Source organism: Zingiber officinale, chromosome 9A (genome assembly GCF_018446385.1).
Source record: "Zingiber officinale cultivar Zhangliang chromosome 9A, Zo_v1.1, whole genome shotgun sequence".
NCBI classification, from domain to species: domain Eukaryota; kingdom Viridiplantae; phylum Streptophyta; class Magnoliopsida; order Zingiberales; family Zingiberaceae; genus Zingiber; species Zingiber officinale.
This window is the reverse complement of record NC_056002.1, coordinates 103404406-103414115: the sequence shown is the minus strand read 5'-3', so window position 1 is coordinate 103414115 and position 9710 is coordinate 103404406. Positions and strand designations below refer to the sequence as shown.

Genomic DNA, 9710 nt, shown 5'->3' with positions numbered 1-9710 from the left:
TATGACACATTATTTGATTCTAAAGTTGTCAAGCAATTTCCACCCAATTTTGAACCATGTAGAAGGTTAGGAATCTGTCTATATAGTGTTCTTTATCATCATCATTAAGTCATGGGTGGGTATGCCAATTATTTGTGGCCAACTTGCTGGATGTTATTCCAAATTGAGCTCTATTGAAAACTATATCACTAGTGTACTGTTCTTTCTCTAACCTTTGAAATTATTCCTTCTCTAGATAGGGGATAGATTTAGTAGCAGACATGGACAAAAAGGTGTTTGTGGTACCATAGTTCAGCAGGAAGATTTGCCATTTTCGGAGTTTGGGATATGCCCTGATTTAATTATAAATCCACATGGATTTGCTAGGTATGAACTCTATTCCATTCTCGTTTGTAGTTTAGAGCTTTTCATTATTTTATAATGAGCAACTGCTTGGCATGTCTAAAGCTACTGCCATATTCATGCACAATTTATACATTCATTGTTCTGTAGTCTGATATATTAGTTATTGTTGTCTTTGTCCTAGTGGTTTATAATTTGCACTTATCTATTCTTTATTTGGATCTGAGAATAATCTCATTTTTATTTTGAATAAGGGTTGGTTTATTAAATAAATAAAAAATGGTTGACTATTTGTTGATCCCTTTACTAAGTAAAAGAAATGTCTTTCTTTTTCTATCTATCTCGTGTTCAAACTTCAAAGTGTGTAATTTTGACTATTCAGCATAAGATATGTTGATTGTTGAGCGAGTTTGAGAAAAAAACTATGGGTCAAGTATCTAACTTGGATTGTAATCTAATAGACTTTGTTCTGTGAAAATTTTCTACTCACCTAACTTAGTGCATCACTGCTGCAATTTGCTCATTAGGTCCATCTCTCATTTGATGTGACACTTACAGTTGTATGCAACGACCAGTGTTACAATATAATGCGGAGTCACAATCTGCTCTACATGGATGATGCATGGATTGATGGAGATTTCCATGTTCTATTACATAGAAAATCCTATCTCCAAGCTTTCCTTTCTTGTAGATTGCAAGGGTTGGAAATCTGGAATCTGGAGTAGTGCGAAACTTTTTAAGGTTTTAGTTATGATAGTTATATTACACTTGTGGTGTATGACTTGCCACGTCACACTTGTAATGCCTAGTTGCTCAGCAACAGGATACAATTGCTTAGACATTGTCAGCATTCAGTAGCAATTGCAGTGACCTAGTTGGACTAAGCCATAGTGGTTACTGGAGTGCCACACTAGTCTAGACTATGATCTCATTTGTACTCCTTGTATACCTTCAATGTCCCAACTAGCAAACTTGCTCACAAAGGGATTTGGCATTCCTTAGTTTCACACATTAATTAACAAGTTGAGGATGGGCAATGCCTATTCACCACCTTCAGAGGGAGTTTCAGAAAATAGTATCAATTAGAGGGTTTAATTTGTGGCTATTTCTCATGGATTCATTTGGTATTTGGTTCATTATTTATGGGCAGTATTCTCTTCTATTATATGAATTCCTAATTAAAGGCCTTGCTTTTTCCTCTTTATTTTTTCCTTTTTTCTAAAATTTCTATACGCCTTTTAATGTCGAAGAGACATTAAAATTTCTTCTCTCAGCTTTTCTCATTCATCATACAATTCTTTTGATATTCATATTTATATGTTGTTGTAGAGATTATATTAGTATTCTCCCCAAATTTCTATCATTGATTTTCCTATTATTGCTTGAAATCTCCTCATAGTTTGGAATATAGATTTTCACCTTTAAAACATAATTACTGGCTCTAACATCAGTTGCAATTAATAGTGGGATGACAATAGGCAAAATGCTTGAGCTTATTGGTGGCAAAGCTGGAGTTTCTTGTGGTCGATTTCATTATGGTGATGCATTTGAAGAACCTAGTGTCCATGCTGATAAGGTTGAAGACATAAGGTGTGTTTCCTTTTAATACTATAGATTTCTAGCCAAGACCATGAACTTACACATTTTGTAAAATTCCAGGAACACACTTGTGAAGCACGGATTTAGCTATAGCGGCAAAGATTTCCTCTACTCAGGTATGTCTTCTCTTATAAGAAATTACTTCAAGATTTGAGCCTGTTTTATGAATAGTTTATATAAAGTAAATCAAATTTGGAAGGAACTTAATGAGTTTTTCTCTATTTTGATATCAAGCCTTTCATAACACTGTCTTGATTTGCATGAGGCCACAAGTTGCTCGGGTTTATTTTGCAAAGCTTTCTGTAATTTGATAGCTAAGGTGAAAAGGTAGGTGTTTAGCTCAAAATTCCCTTACTGAAAAAAAAAATGGAGCATTAGTTGGCCTCAAAATGAGTACAATGCACATCCACTTGTGTATATTCATTCAAGTTTGTGTCTGCTCTGTGTTTTTTTTGTCTATATTCAGGAGTCTCATGACTTTTTCCTTATCTGTTATTTCAACTTGTTCTGCTGACCAGAAAATATTTGACATGTAATTTGAATGTTCTAGGTATTACAGGCTGTCCATTACAAGCATACATTTTCATGGGACCAATCTACTATCAGAAGTTGAAACATATGGTAATTGTACACATATTTCATTTCTCATGTGTCCTTGCAAAGAGATTTGGCAAACTTTCAATGAGATTATCTTGTTCTGAAATGTTTCTCTGCTATCAAAATGTTTTTGCCATTCATGGTTTGTGCAATGTTGTTGTTAGGTGTCAACAATGTTACTAAATACCATTTAGTAAGCCAAAAACTTTATTTCTATAATCATCCTTGGAACTATAAATTTTTTGATTGCCTTCTTAATCCTAAGACAGTTTTAAAAATTAATAGAATTTTGTTAGTTGTCAACAAGTCATCTGAGGGTTGTATGAAGTGGGATCAAGTGTTTAAAGAAGCACAAGGAAAAAAAATTAGGGAATCAAATTCTCAAACATGTTCAATGTTTAAAATTTCGAGCCATATTAGAGCTTCGGTTATAGACCGATACAGTTTTGGTACTGTATCATGTCATGCCAAAATGGTTTTGATATTTTTTAATATAAACTATATTATGAAATTAAGTTTCAATTAAACATTAACTGTTGCAACCCAGCCACCGGCCAATGCTCGCGCGACCCCTCCGGCAAGGCCATGGGGTCGTACGACCCCTCCAGGGCGGTCGAGTGGGTCGCGCGACCCTGATGAGCTGATCTCTGCATTGTATCGATGGACGGAATGAAATATTTCGCTTGTGTCATTTGTACTATACGAGATTTAAACTGTGGTTCAGAGTCTTATTAGAAATGCATTTCCCTAGCCCAAAGAAATACATTACAAATACTACACTGAAACATCCTCTAGGCTAGTATGAGTTGAACGTGTGGTCTTTATAGGAGAAAAATTATGAAGATAATCAACACCATAAATTTGTGTGTATGTCTTCGCCTCGGGCCCTTGATTGGTTCACAATTTTTGCACTGTAAACAATATTTACTTCCACCCATGGATTTATTAGGAGGATGGAAGAGAAATTAGTTCCAAAATGTCATTGAAGACGACAAGTAAAAATAAAAAATAATGTGGAATCATGTGTGTACTTTTGTAGCAGTGCATTTGTAAGGTTATTTTCTAAGAACAATGGGACGGTCTAAACCAAAGGTAGTGCAGGGACTAGAGTTGGCGACACAAGGGTAGCATAATCTCAAGTGGTTGTTACTTGCTTAGGTCTTGTAAGTTTGTATTGTTTTAGGTTCTATTGCTAGTGTGGGGAAGTAAATGAAATAAGAACAAACAATGGAGTAGGCACTATTGAATCTGACAATAAAGTAGGAACATGAAGCATTTCTGTCAGAGGAATCCCCGCCAGACGAAAATCCGATGGCATCTCTCCTGTATCGATGACAATCTGAATCCTGAAATACATAGCCCTCAGGGCCTCTCAATCCTCGGTCGACACTGGCGTAACATATATGATAAAATAAGTAAACATTCCACGTAGTTTAATATAAAACCTATTCCACTACAAAAAGGTAAACACAACCCACAACGGAAAACCATCGCAGCGGAAAAGCATGAGCAGCATACCAAAAAAAACTCGATATAAAATGCACAAGTGCAAGAACTACACATCACAAGTCTGTAGATCACATAACAAGGAACCAAAGTCCGAAACATAAAACCATCTCGACACGGAGTGGGGACTAGCAACTGGAACCTCTTGACGGCTTCAACATGAAATAGGAATAAATCAACAGAGTGAGTTCAAGAACTCAACGGGTATCGATCAGACATGCATAGTAAGATATAACTATTAGTAATAATCATGCAGTACAGTCTCATGAACAATAACAGGTAATGCAAAACTGAACAACAGAAGAAACTATACTCACCAAGACCTCCTATCCGAACATAAGGGTGTGAACCATACCAACTGGTGCAGGGTCGTAAAACCAAATACATAATGTCTCCTGTATGCATGTCAATCATATGCAACCACCAAAATGCAGCATCCAAAATGCAGCAATCACAAGCATTAAATGCAATCCATGCATATGATACAAATGACATGGTCACCCCTAACTCTAGTCAGCCACCTTACATGCGATGGTGGGGTCGAGTGGGTAGGGCTATGACAACTATGCACTCTGTTATCACTACTCCTGAGTGACTGAGTGGACATGATGCTGTCGGATTACACCTATCCTCCTACCCCAAACATAGTGGGGGAGCCTAAGCTCTCATCTCCCTGTGTCATAGTCAAGAGGAGGGATCCCTATCCGCTACCACGCTGCAGTCACCACTACCCATGAGCAGACCAGCGAAGCCTGACAGAGCAAACTGCACACACCTTGCTTGATGTACCACTAACCCATTAGTGGTTGTGTATGTAGATCATGTAACTGGTAATGTGCTCAACTATAAAGGAGTCGACAATCGCTCAGCATGCAATCATGCAAAATGATGCATGACACTAAAGCATGTAACTCCTGAAAATATTAGCCTCCAAATAATATGTACCAAAAGGAAAACCGAGTCTATAACAATGATCTAGGTATCATAAATCTAGGTACACATGCTAGGTAATAAATCTAGGTACACATGCCAGGTAATAAATCTAGGTACACATGCCAAGTATATCTAATAGCTAGACCTGTACCCGGTAATGCATTGTATGTCACTACTTCTATGAACATAAGTACACATGGCAAGAATCAAGAGGCATAAGCATAAAAGCATAACAGATAACAATATGGGCATACTACGGGTATCAAGTAGTGGCATACCAAAGCAGATATAAACATAATCATTACTACTAGCTATAACCTATTATGCATATCCGAATGACAATATCAAAAGAGATAAGTCAAAGGTACCCGCCTTAAAAAGAAGATCGTATTAGATAGATCCCACGTCGAGACGTTTGTCTCGAATCAAAGTCCTGTAACAATATGCATATAATTAACCCATTCTAATATGTATCTAGTAGCTAAATCAAAATTTCTATTAAACCAAGAAACCCCAAATTCCCTGATTAATCCCAGTATACTACATAAATCGAGTCTAACCCACAACTTAGATTAGATCCAACGTTTAACCCTAATTATCAAGACAACCACTTGGATCAATCATACCTAATCTTCCTAGCTTCAATTCCAAGTGTAAGCTACTGCAAAGATCAAATTCTCTACACCTTACCTCAACTCAAGCCACCACTGCTGACTCATGGCCGGAAAATCTTGTTGCTAGGAACTGTTGCTGGAGCTAGGAGAAGTCGTTGCCAGTAAACGGTGACTGTATCTACAGTGGTCGGCCAACCAATTAAACACAACATCCCTATACAGAAAATGCAACTCCAATCCCTACCAAATCTGATATCAACCATGTCTTACCTAAATCGGTGTCAATCGCTTCCTTTCTGTCGGAGACTTCATAGAAAGTGACTGAAGAGGTGGGCGAAGAAGGATCCGACGGTGGAATCTAGGGCACGGGAGGAGAATGATAACTCTACCTCGACCGGCGATGTCTTCGATTTGGCCTTCGACAAGGAGGCGACATCGACACAGAGAAAACTAGGGTTTGGATCCTTGCTCCTGGCCGAAAACCAACTCGTGTAGAGGTGGCGCCTCGGATCGGGAAGACGAGAACTCGATTGGTGGTGGATCGGGAGCTAGGGCACAGAAGAATGAAGGACTTGGGTGCTCGGCTTCTAGCGAGAGGAGATCGGGAGGCGCTCTATGGCTGGCGACCAATGTCGGGCCGTGGCGACCGGGGGCGACGCGAGAGGACGCTCGACATTTGGGTTCGACGGAGATCGAGAGGAGATAGAGAGAAATCGGCATGAGGGAGAGGAAAAACAGGGACAAGAAGTGCCCATTTCCTCCTTGGCCGATTGGTTTTATTCACGAGGAAGAAGAGGCGTCACGAGGCGGCGCGTCTTCGGGTTGAGGAAGACGATCGGGTTGGGGGAGACGAAGAGAAGGTCGGCGAGATTTTGGGGATCGGGGAGGAAAAATAAAGAGGAGAAGGGAATAAAAGGAAACCTAGGATGTTAACTTAGGTTTTGATATATACCATAGGTTAATTAACTCTATCAACTCCCACTTTAATTAGGATATCCAATAGGCTTCCACTTAGCCTACAAATTCATCCCCTTAAACTCGTCATACGCACTCCAAAAAATTCCCAGAAATCCCTAAATATTCCCTTAAGGTTATTCGTCCTTTACGGTATTTTACAATTTCCATAACAAACTTAGAAATATTTGGCATGATGGAAAATAAAGGAGCAGATTCAAAGATGAAGGTTATCTCTACCATGCAAAGATACAAACACATTGCAACTCACAAAAATAGCGGCATTAGGCCTTCGACATATGAGAATAGCCACTTATTGATTAGGGAGACATTGTTATTACTTGGCAAGGACAAGACAGCTGTATGTTATTGTCGTCATCGTCTGGTCTGGTCTTAATTCTCAAATCATATTTTGAACACATGGCATCTACTTATTATAGTAAGTGTTTATCAAGTTTATTTTAGTAGCCATGAATATCCTATACAGTATCCATTTCCTATGGTTTTGGAGTTTTTTTATTAGCTCATTTTTTGATCATGTCTATAAGTTTGTCGTGATAGAAATTTCATATTAGCTTTAGTAGATTTTATTTGGACATGTGGGTTAATATTGAACCTTTAATAAGTATATATATATAATATACAAGAATGTTTACCTTATTACCTTATGGTGCTCACAAGGTGAGCACCAAGTATATTTTTATTTTATTTTATTTTTTTAGCTTATGGTTTAGAATTTAGGATTTAGGCTTTAAAGTTTAAGGTTTTGGTTATAGTTTTAAGCTAAAGAAATTAAAAATAAAAATAAAAAAATAAAAAAATAAAAAATTACATATGGTTGTGAGCACACCACAAGGTAAGTAGGGTATCATATAGTGAGAGTTTTGATACGCCACTAACCTTACGTCGCACACCCCGTGTACACCTAATTTTTTTTTTATTTGAAAATTTTTCTGTTATTACTATTATAACCCAACCTTAAAACCCTAAAGGCCAAATCCTAAATGACATAATTGCAAGCTAAAAAAACCAAAAAAACAAATGAACACTCGTACGTTCGGACGGTAAGTCTACAACATAAAATCATTATTTATATATACACGGCGATTAAGGTGGGGCCTCCCCGAGGCAGGTCAAAGTCTCGAGGATCGGCTAACGTGAAAGTCAAAGTCAAGAAGCGACCAACGCCATGGGCAAGGGCATTGAAAGCTTGTCCGATCGGACCATTTGGCCGGTCGGACATTGGGTCCTAAAGTCTTTTGGCACACGAAGATAGTGCAGTTAATAAGATGGATCAAGTGCTCTCGCCGATCGGACAAGCGTCCGATCAGACATATTGGACACCTGGTCCACCCGAGCTTTTAGTCCAAGTAAAGAAGCCGAGCGAATGTCAAGTCACTGATTGCATTCTTCAAAGCCGACCGGGCGGCTCTTATGAGTGATGTCCGGTTGGACATATTAGGGATTCGGTCAGCTCGCCAGGTGAGCCTATTGTGGGCTTCGTAGTCCAATGGCCTAATATTCTTTTTTGGCATTTTGTACCACGAAGGACAGCAAATATTCTGCATGCAAACTGCACTTTCGAAGCTTCTAGCCTGTCAATTACAAAGATTGCGGGTCCATTTTGAGAAAGATATCAGATCCTCTTTATTGCTTGTCCTTTTGTAGAAGTGCTTTTAGATTCGTGCATACACAACAATGACACTATAAAAAGGGGTCTCCATCTACTGGCATAGGTATGCGACGCTACGTTATTGCACATTCTCCTTTGCTACTGTTCATTCCATTATTCATCTACTCGACTCGATCACTGACTTGGGCATCGGAGAGCTTGTGACGAAGATCTCTTCCCTAGCCCGGTCGCTAACACTCCTTTTGACATGTGGGACAGTGAGCAAGGAATCTTCGTTTGGTCAACATTAGAGCCAAGTTCCCAGCCAACCACCTTCACCATTTTAGGACAGGATATATATATATATAGCATGATGTTAACCTGGACTGTCCCCTGCAGACTTCGATCGCAACAACGTTTTTTTTGTTTTTTGTTTAGCTTGCGGGTTTGTCATTTAGGATTTAGGGGTTAGGTTATAGTATTAAGCACAAACAAAATTTTTTTTTAGGTGTGCATGGGTATGCGGTGTAAGGTGTGCGATGTATCAAACCTCTCTTTATATATCTTTTACATGCTGAGAAATGCCATATTTATTGTGAGACTGTGCTATATATATATATATATATATATATTCCAACATAGACTTTTTGGTAAATAATGACCATGTCTTCTTGACCTACAGGTAATTGATAAAATGCATGTTTGTGCTAAAGGGCGTCCTACGTTACTGACCAGACAACCTAATGAAGGAAGAAGTCTTGTTTTATCATAATCATGTTTGAAACTGACAACAAATGTTGGTGTCTTTAATCTTCAACTAAAATTTTCTTTATTGTTTCCTTTTGCAGGACTGCATCTAGGAGAAATGGAACGTGACTGCTTGATAGCACATGGTGCGAGTATGGTGATATCTGAACGTTTGATGCTGTCCAGTGACCCATACGAAGTTCAGGTACTTGAACAAGTTGAATGCTCATTGGATCAGTATTAGTCTATTGAAATTTGTGCTCAGTGATTTTCTACATTAAATGAGGTTTATTTTCCCAGTTATTCTCAGTTATTTATGAGGTTTATTTTCCCAGTTATTCTCAGTTTTTGAGAAATTTGTTTTCAATTATTTTTTTATCAATGAAAGCACATTTTTTCCATTGTCTAACTATGCTGCAATTTTATTATATGGATTATCAGTAACGCTGCTAATGTCTTGTAGGACTTCATCATCCAACCAAATATACAACTGCAGTGAGCCTTTTATTTGCAAGTTAGTAAGCAACTCCAAGTAGTATGAATAAGCAGGACAAAATATCTAGAATAGCTACTTTGGCAAATTCCTAGAAAAGATTTGCAGGCACATCAGGAGAATGTTACAGAACTCATGGATTGATTTGGTTTTGTTAGGGACTGAGTTAGAAACAGAAGTTGGGAGGGTAGAATTGGTTGACTCGTCTGACTGATTTCATCAAGTTGGGCCCGGGTACCAAATCCAGTGTGTTGAATCTTGAATCCTAGGACACCTGTAAAGGTAAACATTGGGCGCTAGTAGGGGTGTAAAT

General features: G+C 38.3%; 1 protein-coding gene across 1 annotated transcript; it reads left to right on the top strand.

The window, feature by feature from the left end:
• The first annotated feature begins 1477 nt into the window (after positions 1-1477).
• Positions 1478-9031, top strand: LOC122021663 (DNA-directed RNA polymerase III subunit 2-like). Its single transcript, XM_042579809.1, has 4 exons — positions 1478-1932; positions 2002-2057; positions 2492-2562; positions 8840-9031. Exons 1-4 carry the CDS (start codon positions 1811-1813, stop codon positions 8927-8929), a joined length of 339 nt encoding a protein of 112 aa, XP_042435743.1. The 5' UTR covers positions 1478-1810; the 3' UTR covers positions 8930-9031.
• The last annotated feature ends 679 nt before the right edge of the window (positions 9032-9710 follow it).

Coding starts and splice junctions, on each gene's coding strand:
- LOC122021663 (XM_042579809.1), top strand. CDS start 1,811: ATGACAATAGGCAAAATGCTTGAGCTTATTGGTGGCAAAGCTGGAGTT. Junction 1,933..2,001: donor GATAAGGTTGAAGACATAAG/GTGTGTTTCCTT, acceptor GTAAAATTCCAG/GAACACACTTGTGAAGCACG. Junction 2,563..8,839: donor ATCAGAAGTTGAAACATATG/GTAATTGTACAC, acceptor CTTGACCTACAG/GTAATTGATAAAATGCATGT.